Source organism: Stegostoma tigrinum, chromosome 42 (assembly GCF_030684315.1).
Source record: "Stegostoma tigrinum isolate sSteTig4 chromosome 42, sSteTig4.hap1, whole genome shotgun sequence".
Taxonomy (NCBI): domain Eukaryota; kingdom Metazoa; phylum Chordata; class Chondrichthyes; order Orectolobiformes; family Stegostomatidae; genus Stegostoma; species Stegostoma tigrinum.
The window spans coordinates 11619101-11634504 of NC_081395.1; the positions used below are offsets into that span (position 1 = coordinate 11619101).

Consider the following 15404-nt stretch of genomic DNA (forward strand, 5'->3'; position numbering starts at 1 on the left):
TGATTCACACTCACTCTCACTCTCCCACACAAACTGACTCACACACACACACACACACTCACCCACACAAACTGACTCTCACACACACTGACTCACACACACATATACTCTCCCACACAAACTGACTCACACTCACACACACCCACACGGACTGAATCACACACTCACACATCCACACGGACTGATTCACACTCACTCTCACTCTCCCACACGGACTGATTCACACGCTCACAAACTCTCACACACACTCCCACACAAACTGACTCACACACACATACACTCTCCCACACAAACTGACTCACACTCATACTCCCACACAAACTGACTCACACACACACACACACTCACCCACACAAACTGACTCACACACACACACTCCCACACAAACTGACTCTCACTCACACACACACACACAAACTGACTCACACACTCTCCCACACAAACTGACTCTTACACACACTCTCCCACACAAACTGACTCACACTCACACTGTCCCACACAAACTGACTCACACTCACACTCTCCCACACAAACTGACTCACACACACATACACTCTCCCACACAAACTGACTCACACTCATACTCTCCCACACAAACTGACTCACACTCATACTCCCACACAAACTGACTCACACTCATACTCCCACACAAACTGACTCACACACACATACACTCTCCCACACAAACTGACTCACACTCATACTCTCCCACACAAACTGACTCACACTCACTCGCACTCTCCCACACAAACTGACTCACACACACACACACACACACTCACCCACATGGACTGATTCACACTCACTCTCACACACAAACTGACTCACACTCACACACACTCTCCCACACAAACTGACTCACACACACATACACTCTCCCACACAAACTGACTCACACACACATACACTCTCCCACACAAACTGACTCACACTCACATACACTCTCCCACACAAACTGACTCACACTCATACTCCCACACAAACTGACTCACACTCATACTCCCACACAAACTGACTCACACACACACACACACTCACCCACACAAACTGACTCACACACACATACACTCTCCCACACAAACTGACTCACACACACATACACTCTCCCACACAAACTGACTCACACTCACATACACTCTCCCACACAAACTGACTCACACTCATACTCCCACACAAACTGACTCACACACACACACACACTCACCCACACAAACTGACTCACACACACACACTCTCCCACACAAACTGACTCTCACTCACACACTCTCCCACACAAACTGACTCACACTCACACACACCCACACGGACTGAATCACACACTCACACATCCACACGGACTGATTCACACTCACTCTCACTCTCCCACACGGACTGATTCACACGCTCACAAACTCACACACACACTCCCACACAAACTGACTCACACACACATACACTCTCCCACACAAACTGACTCACACTCATACTCCCACACAAACTGACTCACACTCATACTCCCACACAAACTGACTCACACACACACACACACACACCCACACAAACTGACTCACACACACACACACACACTCACCCACACAAACTGACTCACACACACACACTCTCCCACACAAACTGACTCTCACTCACACACACCCACACAAACTGACTCACACACTCTCCCACACAAACTGACTCTTACACACACTCTCCCACACAAACTGACTCACACTCACACACACTCTCCCACACAAACTGACTCACACACACACTGTCCCACACAAACTGACTCACACTCACACTCTCCCACACAAACTGACTCACACACACATACACTCTCCCACACAAACTGACTCACACTCATACTCTCCCACACAAACTGACTCACACTCACTCGCACTCTCCCACACAAACTGACTCACACACACACACACACACTCACCCACATGGACTGATTCACACTCACTCTCACACACAAACTGACTCACACTCACACACACTCTCCCACACAAACTGACTCACACTCACTCTCACTCTCCAACACACAAACTGACTCACACTCATACTCTCCCACACAAACTGACTCACACTCACCCACACAAACTGACTCACACTCACACACACTCACCCACATGGACTGATTCACACTCACTCTCACTCTCCCACACAAACTGACTCACACTCACACACACACACTCACCCACACAAACTGACTCTCACACACACACTCTCCCACACAAACTGACTCACACTCACACACACCCACACAAACTGACTCTCACACTCTCCCACACAAACTGACTCTCACACTCTCCCACACAAACTGACTCTCATACACACACCCACACAAACTGACTCACACACACCCACACAAACTGACTCACACACACACACTCTACCACACAAACTGACTCACACTCTCACACACACCCACACAAACTGACTCACACTCACACACACCCGCACAAACTGACTCTCACACTCTCCCACACAAACTGACTCACACACACACACGCTCTCCCACACACACATACACTCCCACACAAACTGATTCACACTCACACACACCCACACGGACTGATTCACATTCTCACACTCTTTCACACAAACTGACTCACACTCACACACTCTCCCACACAAACTGACTCACACACACATACACTCTCCCACACAAACTGACTCACACTCATACTCTCCCACACAAACTGACTCACACTCACACACACTCCCCCACACAAACTGACTCACACACACACACACACTCTCCCACACAAACTGACTCACACTCACACACACCCACACAAACTGACTCACACTCACACACACCCACACAAACTGACTCACACACTCTCCCACACAAACTGACGCTCTCACACACAAACTGACTCACACTCACACACTCTCCCACACAAACTGACTCACACTCACACACTTCCACACAAACTGACTCACACTCACACACTCCCACACAGACTGACTCTCACACACACTCTCCCAGACAAACTGACTCACACACACACTCTGACTCTCTCACACACATACACACACACACACTCTCCCACACAAACTGACTCATTCAGTTGTCTGCACCCACAGTAGCTCGATTACAGTCCGTGCGGTCACACACAAAGTGGCTTCCTGGCGCACTCAGACACAGATGCTTGTTCACACCTTGCATGCAAACTGACTCACCTACATCTATACAAACACCCCCGGCTGGCGCACTTGTAGGTTCACACAACCCAAACAAAGATAGAACACACACAGACACTAGCTTGCTCATAGACACAGCTTCCCCCTTGTCCTCTCCCTATCCGAGAACATCCGCCTCACTCCTGTTCTCACTGATCAATAGCTCACCTGGTCCATCCACTGAGTCCCTGCGGTTCCGCTCCGCATCGATAAGAGCATCAGTAAGATCACCCTGGTTAATCTCAGCTGTCTCTGCGGGGAGACGTGGTGGGAGACCGGTAGCAGGCTCAGGGAGCTGGTGAACAGCCAGAAAAAGATGTTGTTAAATTGTCTCTCTCTCTCTCTCTCTGAAACCATGGGGAATACAGACCTTTCATGGAGACCCTAGGCAAGATTTGTGGGTGAACTGATGAAGTGATACAGAACAGATTGGAAGGAGTCAACTTGCAGCCGACACTGACCCAAAGGATACGGGGTGACTGGGAAGGGGAAGGTGTGTTGGAAATTAAAGGTGGGGGTGGGGGGGTGCGCAACGGCATAGAGAGATGAAATGTGCAAAGACGGACAGAAAGAGGGTCAGTAGTACAGAACATGGGGTGGGGGGCGTCAGAGGTGGTGGTGGTAGTCCAAATGTCAGGTGATCAATTTTGTGGCCCACAGCATGCCCAAGAGCAAATCGCCCAGTCACCTATGCTGAAAGGACCTTGTGGATAGATGTTAGTTAGAACTCAAGGTTTAGGGCAGCAGGGCATCCCCGGATCACAGCTGTCAGCCAAGCAAGGCTTGGCTCAATACTGATTAAAAACCACTGCGGCGCTCCCTCAGCACTGACCCTCCGACAGTGCGGCGCTCCCTCAGCACTGACCCTCCGACAGTGCGGCGCTCCCTCAGCACTGACCCTCCGACAGCGCCCGCTCCCTCAGCACTGACCCTCCGACAGTGCGGCGCTCCCTCAGCACTGACCCTCCGACAGCGCGGCGCTCCCTCAGCACTGACCCTCCGACAGCGCGGCGCTCCCTCAGCACTGACCCTCCGACAGTGCGGCGCTCCCTCGGCACTGACCCTCCGACAGTGCGGCGCTCCCTCAGCACTGACCCTCCGACAGTGCGGCGCTCCCTCAGCACTGACCCTCCGACAGTGTGGCGCTCCCTCAGCACTGACCCTCCGACAGCGCGGCGCTCCCTCAGCACTGACCCTCCGACAGTGCGGCGCTCCCTCAGCACTGACCCTCCGACAGTGCGGCGCTCCCTCAGCACTGACCCTCCGACAGTGCGGCGCTCCCTCAGCACTGACCCTCCGACAGCGCCCGCTCCCTCAGCACTGACCCTCCGACAGCGCGGCGCTCCCTCAGCACTGACCCTCCGACAGCGCGGCGCTCCCTCAGCACTGACCCTCCGACAGTGCGGCGCTCCCTCTCAGCACTGACCCTCCGACAGCGCGGCGCTCCCTCAGCACTGACCCTCCGACAGCGCGGCGCTCCCTCAGCACTGACCCTCCGATAGTGCGGCACTCCCTCAGCACTGACCCTCCGACAGCGCGGCGCTCCCTCAGCACTGACCCTCCGACAGCGCGGCGCTCCCTCAGCACTGACCCTCCGACAGTGCGGCGCTCCCTCAGCACTGACCCTCCGACAGCGCGGCGCTCCCTCAGCACTGACCCTCCGACAGTGCGGCGCTCCCTCAGCACTGACCCTCCGACAGTGCCCACTCCCTCAGCACTGACCCTCCGACAGTGCGGCGCTCCCTCAGCACCGACCCTCCGACAGTGCCCGCTCCCTCAGCACTGACCCTCCGACAGTGCAGCGCTCCCTCAGCACTGACCCTCCGACAGTGCGGCACTCCCTCAGCACTGACCCTCCGACAGTGCCCACTCCCTCAGCACTGACCCTCCGACAGTGCGGCACTCCCTCAGCACTGACCCTCCGACAGTGCGGCACTCCCTCAGCACTGACCCTCCAACAGTGCGGCACTCCCTCAGCACTGACCCTCCAACAGTGCGGCACTCCCTCAGCACTGACCCGCCGATAGTGTGGCACTCCCTCAGCACTGACCCTCCAACAGTGCAGCACTCCCTCAGCACTGACCCTCCGACAGTGCCCACTCCCTCAGCACTGATCCTCCGACCCTCCAACAGTGCCCACTCCCTCAGCACTGACCCTCCGACAGTGTGGCGCTCCCTCAGCACTGACCCACTGACAGTGCGGCATTCCCTCAGCATTGACGCTCCGACAGTGCGGCGCTCCCTCGGCACTGACCCTCCGACAGTGCCCACTCCCTCAGCACTGACCCTCCGACAGTGCGCTGCTCCCTCAGCACTGACCCTCCGACAGTGCCCACTCCCTCAGCACTGACCCTCCGACAGTGCCCACTCCCTCAGCACTGACCCTCCGACAGTGCCCACTCCCTCAGCACTGACCCTCCGACAGTGCGGCACTCCCTCAGCACTGACCCTCCGACAGTGCCCACTCCCTCAGCACTGACCCTCCGACAGTGCGGCACTCCCTCAGCACTGACCCTCCGACAGTGCGGCACTCCCTCAGCACTGACCCTCCGACAGTGCGGCACTCCCTCAGCACTGACCCTCCGACAGCGCGGCGCTCCCTCAGCACTGACCCTCCGACAGTGCGGCGCTCCCTCAGCACTGACCCTCCGACAGCGCGGCGCTCCCTCAGCACTGACCCTCCGACAGCGCGGCGCTCCCTCGGCACCGACCCTCCGACAGCGCGGCGCTCCCTCAGCACTGACCCTCCGACAGCGCGGCGCTCCCTCGGCACCGACCCTCCGACAGCGCGGCGCTCCCTCAGCACTGACCCTCCGACAGTGCGGCGCTCCCTCAGCACTGACCCTCCGACAGCGCGGCGCTCCCTCAGCACTGACCCTCCGACAGTGCGGCACTCCCTCGGCACTGACCCTCCGACAGCGCGGCGCTCCCTCGGCACTGACCCTCCGACTGTGCCCACTCCCTCAGCATTGACCCTCCGACAGTGCCCACTCCCTCAGCACTGACCCTCCGACAGTGCGGCACTCCCTCAGCACTGACCCTCCGACAGTGCGGCACTCCCTCAGCACTGACCCTCCGACAGTGCGGCACTCCCTCAGCACTGACCCTCCGACAGCGCGGCGCTCCCTCAGCACTGACCCTCCGACAGTGCGGCGCTCCCTCAGCACTGACCCTCCGACAGTGCCCACTGCCTCAGCACTGACCCTCCCACAGCGCGGCGCTCCCTCAGCAGTGGCCCTCCGACAGTGCGGCATCTGGACAGCAAGTTTTCTGAAAGAATGAGGCATGTAGAAAGAATCTGGAGAAGATGGAGAGAGTGGAGGAGTGTGAATGGAAAAAGAGAGCAAGAAGGATACGTTGGATTGGGAGAAGGGACACAGTGAAAGAGCAGAACCCACATGGTGAGAGAAATAGATGGGTGTCGAGGTGTAAGAGGGAAGAATGGGGAGGGGGTGGTCATGAGAAAAGGGGGGATGGGAGACGTAAGCAGTGAGAGGGGGTTGGGTGATGGATGGGGTTGGGATGTGGAAGGGGTTGGGGTTGAGAGGGAATGGGGGTGGTGGGACAGGATGGGGGGTGGATCACAGAGAGGTTTCCTGGGAGACGGGTAATGAGGAAAGAGGAGTGTGAGAGAAAGAGCACAAGAGGAAAAGGAACGATGAGAAGGAAAGGGTTTCCCCATCCTTTCAGGCCCCGCATTTCCCATCCTAACACCCTGGTGTCTCACGCCCAGGCACGGGGAGAGGCGACTGCCTGGTGGTATTATCACTGCACTGTTATTCCAGACGCACTAGGTAATGTTCTGGGGATCCGGGCTCAAATCCCATCATGGCAGATGGTGGAATCTGAATCCACATGACGCAAAATCTGGTATGAAGAGGCCCAAATAATTTCCAGCTGTTGGAAAGACCCATCTGGTTCACTCGTGTCGTTTAGGGAAGGGAACTGCCGTCCCTTATTTGGTCTGGTTGACTTGGGTCTCCAGATCCACAGCAATGTGACTATTCTCAACTCCCCTCAGGGTAATTAGGGTAATAAAACTGCTGGCCTAGCCAGGAAAGCCCAGAGCCTACATATAAATTCAATGGAAACACTGATCCCTTGGGTTTTTGCAATGACATTAATCATTCTGTTCTGCTTCCTGCCAGTGGAAACTGTTTGCCCTGAGTCACCTGACAGAGAACCTCAAAGCAGAAGCTCAGCTTTTCAATTCTCGACTGTCCTGCACCTTGAGGTTTCACAGGTACAAAGCAGTAACCTGCAGCGAGTCATTCTGCAAGGGGTTTCATCTGTGCTGTAAATGAGATGTCTGCTGTACTCAAAGTGTTCCATCAGTAGGCCTGTTATTTGATCTCAACCACATCCGTGAGTTACGCAGCTAGTTGGGATATCTGAAGTGGTGAGTGCAGCACATGATCGTGCAAGATAAAGACAAAAAGTAGAGAAAACACACTGAAATAATACAGCGAGGGCGTCTCCGGCTGCTCAGTGCGTGGAACTCTCGCCTGCGAGTGAGACAGAGGTGGATTCCTCAGCTCAGGCCAGACAACTGTGCAAAACGGAAGGTGGAATGCTCAGTGTTTCTCTGACCTGGGGGAGAGCTCATACCACTGTGCTCCCTCACTACCAACACACCCACAGTGCGACACTCCCTCACTACCAACACACCCACAGTGCGACACTCCCTCACTACCAACACACCCACAGTGCAGCACTCCCTCACTACCGACACCCCCACAGTGCAGCACTCCCTCACTACCGACACCCCCACAGTGCGGCACTCCCTCACTACCGACACTCCCACAGTGCAGCACTCCCTCACTACCGACACACCCCCACAGTGCAGCACTCCCCCACTACCGACACACCCACAGTGCGGCACTCCCTCACTACCGACACACCCACAGTGCGACACTCCCTCACTACCGACACTCGCACAGTGCAGCACTCCCTCACTACCGACACACCCACAGTGGGGCACTCCCTCACTACCGACACACCCACAGTGCAGCACTCCCTCACTACCGACACACTCACAGTGCTGCACTCCCTCACTACCGACACACCCACAGTGTGGCACTCCCTCACTACCAACACACCCACAGTGCAGCACTCCCTCACTACCGACACACCCACAGTGCAGCACTCCCTCACTACCGACACTCCCACAGTGCAGCACTCCCTCACTACCGACACACCCACAGTGCGGCACTCCCTCACTACCGACACACCCACAGTGCAGCACTCCCTCACTACCGACACTCGCACAGTGCAGCACTCCCTCACTACCGACACACCCACAGTGGGGCACTCCCTCACTACCGACACACCCACAGTGCAGCACTCCCTCACTACCGACACACTCACAGTGCTGCACTCCCTCACTACCGACACACCCACAGTGTGGCACTCCCTCACTACCAACACACCCACAGTGCAGCACTCCCTCACTACCGACACACCCACAGTGCAGCACTCCCTCACTACCGACACACCCACAGTGCGACACTCCCTCACTACCGACACTCCCACAGTGCAGCACTCCCTCACTACCGACACACCCACAGTGCAGCACTCCCTCACTACCGACACTCCCACAGTGCAGCACCCCCTCACTACCGACACACCCACAGTGCAGCACTCCCTCACTACCGACACACCCAGAGTGTGGTGCTCTTTCACTACCGAAACACCCCCACAGTGTGGCACTCCCTCACTACCGACACACCCACAGTGTGGCACTCCCTCACTACCGAAACACCCCCACAGTGTGGCGCTCCCTCACTACCGACACACCCACAGTGTGGCACTCCCTCACTACCGACACCCCCACAGTGTGGCACTCCCTCACTACCGACACACTCACAGTGCAGCACTCCCTCACTACCGACACATCCACAGTGTGGCACTCCCTCACTACCGACACTCCCACAGTGCAGCACTCCCTCACTACCGACACACCCACAGTGTGGTGCTCCCTCACTACCGACACACCCACAGTGCAGCACTCCCTCACTACCGACACACTCACAGTGTGGCACTCCCTCACTACCGACACACCCACAGTGCAGCACTCCCTCACTACCGACACACTCACAGTGTGGCACTCCCTCACTACCGACACACTCACAGTGTGGCACTCCCTCACTACCGACACACCCACAGTGTGGCACTCCCTCACTACCGACACACCCACAGTGTGGTGCTCTTTCACTACCGAAACACCCCTACAGTGCAGCACTCCCTCACTACCGACACACCCCCACAGTGCAGCACTCCCTCACTACCGACACACCCCCACAGTGCAGCACTCCCTCACTACCGACACACCCACAGTGCAGCACTCCCTCACTACCGACACACCCCCACAGTGCAGCACACCCTCACTACCGACACACCCACAGTGTGGCACTCCCTCACTACCGACACACCCAGAGTGTGGTGCTCTTTCACTACCGAAACACCCCCACAGTGCAGCACTCCCTCACTACCGACACACCCCCACAGTGCAGCACTCCCTCACTACCGAAACACCCCCACAGTGCAACACTCCCTCACTACCGACACACCCACAGTGCAGCAGTCCCTCACTACCGACACACCCACAGTGCAGCACTCCCTCACTACCAACACACCCACAGTGCAGCACTCCCTCACTACCGACACACCCACAGTGCAGCACTCCCTCACTACCGACACACTCACAGTGCAGCACGCCCTCACTACCGACACACCCACAGTGCAGCACTCCCTCACTACCAACACCCCCACAGTGCAGCACTCCCTCACTACCAACACACCCACAGTGCAGCACTCCCTCACTACCGACACACCCACAGTGCAGCACTCCCTCACTACCGACACACTCAGTGCAGCACTCCCTCACTACCGACACACCCACAGTGCAGCACTCCCTCACTACCGAAACACCTCCACAGTGCGACACTCCCTCACTACCAACACACCCACAGTGCAGCACTCCCTCACTACCGACACACCCACAGTGTGGCACTCCCTCACTACCGACACCCCCACAGTGTGGCACTCCCTCACTACCGACACACTCACAGTGCAGCACTCCCTCACTACCGACACACCCACAGTGTGGCACTCCCTCACTACCGACACCCCCACAGTACAGCACTCCCTCACTACCGACACCCCCACAGTGTGGCACTCCCTCACTACCGACACACTCACAGTGCAGCACTCCCTCACTACCGACACACCCACAGTGCGGCACTCCCTCACTACCGACACACCCACAGTGCAGCACTCCCTCACTACCGACACCCACAGTGCAGCACTCCCTCACTACCGACACACCCACAGTGCAACACTCCCTCACTACCGACACCCACAGTGCAGCACTCCCTCACTACCGACACACCCACAGTGCAACACTCCCTCACTACCAACACTCGCACAGTGCAGCACTCCCTCACTACCGACTCACCCACAGTGCAACACTCCCTCACTACCAACACACCCACAGTGCAGCACTCCCTCACTACCGACACACCCACAGTGCAGCACTCCCTCACTACCGACACACCCACAGTGTGGCACTCCCTCACTACCGACACACCCACAGTGTGGCACTCCCTCACTACCGACACACCCACAGTGTGGCACTCCCTCACTACCGACACACTCACAGTGTGGCACTCCCTCACTACCGACACACTCACAGTGTGGCGCTCCCTCACTACCGACACCCCCACAGTGTGGTGCTCCCTCACTACCGACACCCCCACAGTGTGGTGCTCCCTCACTACCGACACACCCACAGTGTGGCACGCCCTCACTACCGACTCTCCCACAGTGTGGCACTCCCTCACTACCGACACCCCCACAGTGTGGCACTCCCTCACTACCGACACACTCACAGTGTGGCACTCCCTCACTACCGACACACTCACAGTGTGGCGCTCCCTCACTACCGACACCCCCACAGTGTGGTGCTCCCTCACTACCGACACCCCCACAGTGTGGTGCTCCCTCACTACCGACACACCCACAGTGCGGCACTCCCTCACTACCGACACTCCCACAGTGCAGCACTCCCTCACTACCGACACACCCACAGCACAGCACTCCCTCACTACCAACACACCCACAGTGCAGCACACCCTCACTACCGACACACCCACAGTGCAGCACTCCCTCACTACCGACACACCCACAGTGCAGCACTCCCTCACTACCGACACACCCACAGTGCAGCACTCCCTCACTATCGACACTCCCACAGTGCAGCACTCCCTCACTACCGACACACCCACAGTGCAGCACTCCCTCACTACCGACACTCGCACAGTGCAGCACTCCCTCACTACCGACACACCCACAGTGGGGCACTCCCTCACTACCGACACACCCACAGTGCAGCACTCCCTCACTACCGACACACTCACAGTGCTGCACTCCCTCACTACCGACACACCCACAGTGTGGCACTCCCTCACTACCAACACACCCACAGTGCTGCACTCCCTCACTACCGACACACCCACAGTGCAGCACTCCCTCACTACCGACACACCCACAGTGCGACACTCCCTCACTACCGACACTCCCACAGTGCAGCACTCCCTCACTACCGACACACCCACAGTGCAGCACTCCCTCACTACCGACACTCCCACAGTGCAGCACCCCCTCACTACCGACACACCCACAGTGCAGCACTCCCTCACTACCGACACACCCAGAGTGTGGTGCTCTTTCACTACCGAAACACCCCCACAGTGTGGCACTCCCTCACTACCGACACACCCACAGTGTGGCACTCCCTCACTACCGAAACACCCCCACAGTGTGGCGCTCCCTCACTACCGACACACCCACAGTGTGGCACTCCCTCACTACCGACACCCCCACAGTGTGGCACTCCCTCACTACCGACACACTCACAGTGCAGCACTCCCTCACTACCGACACATCCACAGTGTGGCACTCCCTCACTACCGACACTCCCACAGTGCAGCACTCCCTCACTACCGACACACCCACAGTGTGGTGCTCCCTCACTACCGACACACCCACAGTGCAGCACTCCCTCACTACCGACACACTCACAGTGTGGCACTCCCTCACTACCGACACACCCACAGTGCAGCACTCCCTCACTACCGACACACTCACAGTGTGGCACTCCCTCACTACCGACACACTCACAGTGTGGCACTCCCTCACTACCGACACACCCACAGTGTGGCACTCCCTCACTACCGACACACCCACAGTGTGGTGCTCTTTCACTACCGAAACACCCCTACAGTGCAGCACTCCCTCACTACCGACACACCCCCACAGTGCAGCACTCCCTCACTACCGACACACCCCCACAGTGCAGCACTCCCTCACTACCGACACACCCACAGTGCAGCACTCCCTCACTACCGACACACCCCCACAGTGCAGCACACCCTCACTACCGACACACCCACAGTGTGGCACTCCCTCACTACCGACACACCCAGAGTGTGGTGCTCTTTCACTACCGAAACACCCCCACAGTGCAGCACTCCCTCACTACCGACACACCCCCACAGTGCAGCACTCCCTCACTACCGAAACACCCCCACAGTGCAACACTCCCTCACTACCGACACACCCACAGTGCAGCAGTCCCTCACTACCGACACACCCACAGTGCAGCACTCCCTCACTACCAACACACCCACAGTGCAGCACTCCCTCACTACCGACACACTCACAGTGCAGCACGCCCTCACTACCGACACACCCACAGTGCAGCACTCCCTCACTACCAACACCCCCACAGTGCAGCACTCCCTCACTACCGACACCCCCACAGTGCAGCACTCCCTCACTACCAACACACCCACAGTGCAGCACTCCCTCACTACCGACACACCCACAGTGCAGCACTCCCTCACTACCGACACACTCAGTGCAGCACTCCCTCACTACCGACACACCCACAGTGCAGCACTCCCTCACTACCGAAACACCTCCACAGTGCGACACTCCCTCACTACCAACACACCCACAGTGCAGCACTCCCTCACTACCGACACACCCACAGTGCGGCACTCCCTCACTACCGACACCCCCACAGTGTGGCACTCCCTCACTACCGACACACTCACAGTGCAGCACTCCCTCACTACCGACACACCCACAGTGTGGCACTCCCTCACTACCGACACCCCCACAGTGTGGCACTCCCTCACTACCGACACACTCACAGTGCGGCACTCCCTCACTACCGACACCCCCACAGTACAGCACTCCCTCACTACCGACACCCCCACAGTGTGGCACTCCCTCACTACCGACACACTCACAGTGCAGCACTCCCTCACTACCGACACACCCACAGTGCGGCACTCCCTCACTACCGACACACCCACAGTGCAGCACTCCCTCACTACCGACACCCACAGTGCAGCACTCCCTCACTACCGACACACCCACAGTGCAACACTCCCTCACTACCGACACCCACAGTGCAGCACTCCCTCACTACCGACACACCCACAGTGCAACACTCCCTCACTACCAACACTCGCACAGTGCAGCACTCCCTCACTACCGACTCACCCACAGTGCAACACTCCCTCACTACCAACACACCCACAGTGCAGCACTCCCTCACTACCGACACACCCACAGTGCAGCACTCCCTCACTACCGACACACCCACAGTGTGGCACTCCCTCACTACCGACACACCCACAGTGTGGCACTCCCTCACTACCGACACACCCACAGTGTGGCACTCCCTCACTCCCGACACACTCACAGTGTGGCACTCCCTCACTACCGACACACTCACAGTGTGGCGCTCCCTCACTACCGACACCCCCACAGTGTGGTGCTCCCTCACTACCGACACCCCCACAGTGTGGTGCTCCCTCACTACCGACACACCCACAGTGTGGCACGCCCTCACTACCGACTCTCCCACAGTGTGGCACTCCCTCACTACCGACACCCCCACAGTGTGGCACTCCCTCACTACCGACACACTCACAGTGTGGCACTCCCTCACTACCGACACACTCACAGTGTGGCGCTCCCTCACTACCGACACCCCCACAGTGTGGTGCTCCCTCACTACCGACACCCCCACAGTGTGGTGCTCCCTCACTACCGACACACCCACAGTGTGGCACGCCCTCACTACCGACTCTCCCACAGTGTGGCACTCCCTCACTACCGACACCCAGTGTGGCACTCCCTCACTACCGACACACCCACAGTGCGTCGCTCCCTCATTACCGACACACCCACAGTGCGACACTCCCTCACTACCGACACACCCACAGTGCAGCACTCCCTCACTACCGACACACCCACAGTGCAGCACTCCCTCACTACCGACACACCCACAGTGCGGCACTCCCTCACTACCGACACACCCACAGTGCGGCACTCCCTCACTACCGACACACCCACAGTGCGGGGCTCCCTCACTACCGACACCCCCACAGTGCGTCGCTCCCTCACTACCGACACACCCACAGTGCGGCACTCCCTCACTACCGGCACACCCACAGTGCGGCACTCCCTCACTACCGACACACCCACAGTGCGGGGCTCCCTCACTACCGACACACCCACAGTGCGGCATTCCCTCACCTCCGACACACCCACAGTGTGGTGCTCCCTCACTACCGACACCCCCACAGTGCGGGGCTCCCTCACTACCGACACCCCCACAGTGCGGGGCTCCCTCACTACCGACACCCCCACAGTGCGGCACTCCCTCACTACCGACACACCCACAGTGTGGCACTCCCTCACTACCGACACACCCACAGTGCCCGCTCCCTCAGCACTGACCCTCCGACAGTGCGGCGCTCCCTCAGCACTGACTCTCCGACAGCGCAGCGCTCCCTCAGCACTGACTCTCCGACAGCGCAGCGCTCCCTCAGCATTGACGCACCAACAGTGCGGCGCTCCCTCAGCACTGACCCTCCGACAGTGCCCACTCCCTCAGCACTGACCCTCCGACAGTGGCCGCTCCCTCAGCACTGACCCTCCGACATTGCGGCCCTCCCTCAGCACTGACCCTCCGACAGTGCGGCACTCCCTCAGCACTGACCCTCCGACAGTGCCCACTTCCTCAGCACTGACCCTCCGACAGTGCCCACTCCCTCAGCACTGACCCTCCGACAGTGCCCACTCCCTCAGCACTGATCCTCCGACCCTCCAACAGTGCCCACTCCCTCAGCACTGACCCTCCGACAGTGTGGCGCTCC

At 58.3% G+C, this 15404-nt stretch overlaps 1 protein-coding gene across 3 annotated transcripts in view; it reads right to left on the minus strand.

The window, feature by feature from the left end:
- Positions 1-15404, minus strand: part of atg2a (autophagy related 2A) — a 139010-nt gene that overhangs the window by 30326 nt on the left and 93280 nt on the right. For all 3 annotated transcript variants that reach the window (XM_048525104.2, XM_048525102.2, XM_048525101.2), the window contains exon 29: positions 3337-3463. In XM_048525104.2, coding sequence (XP_048381061.1) covers positions 3337-3463 — 127 coding nt within the window. The remainder of the gene's footprint in view (positions 1-3336; positions 3464-15404) is intronic.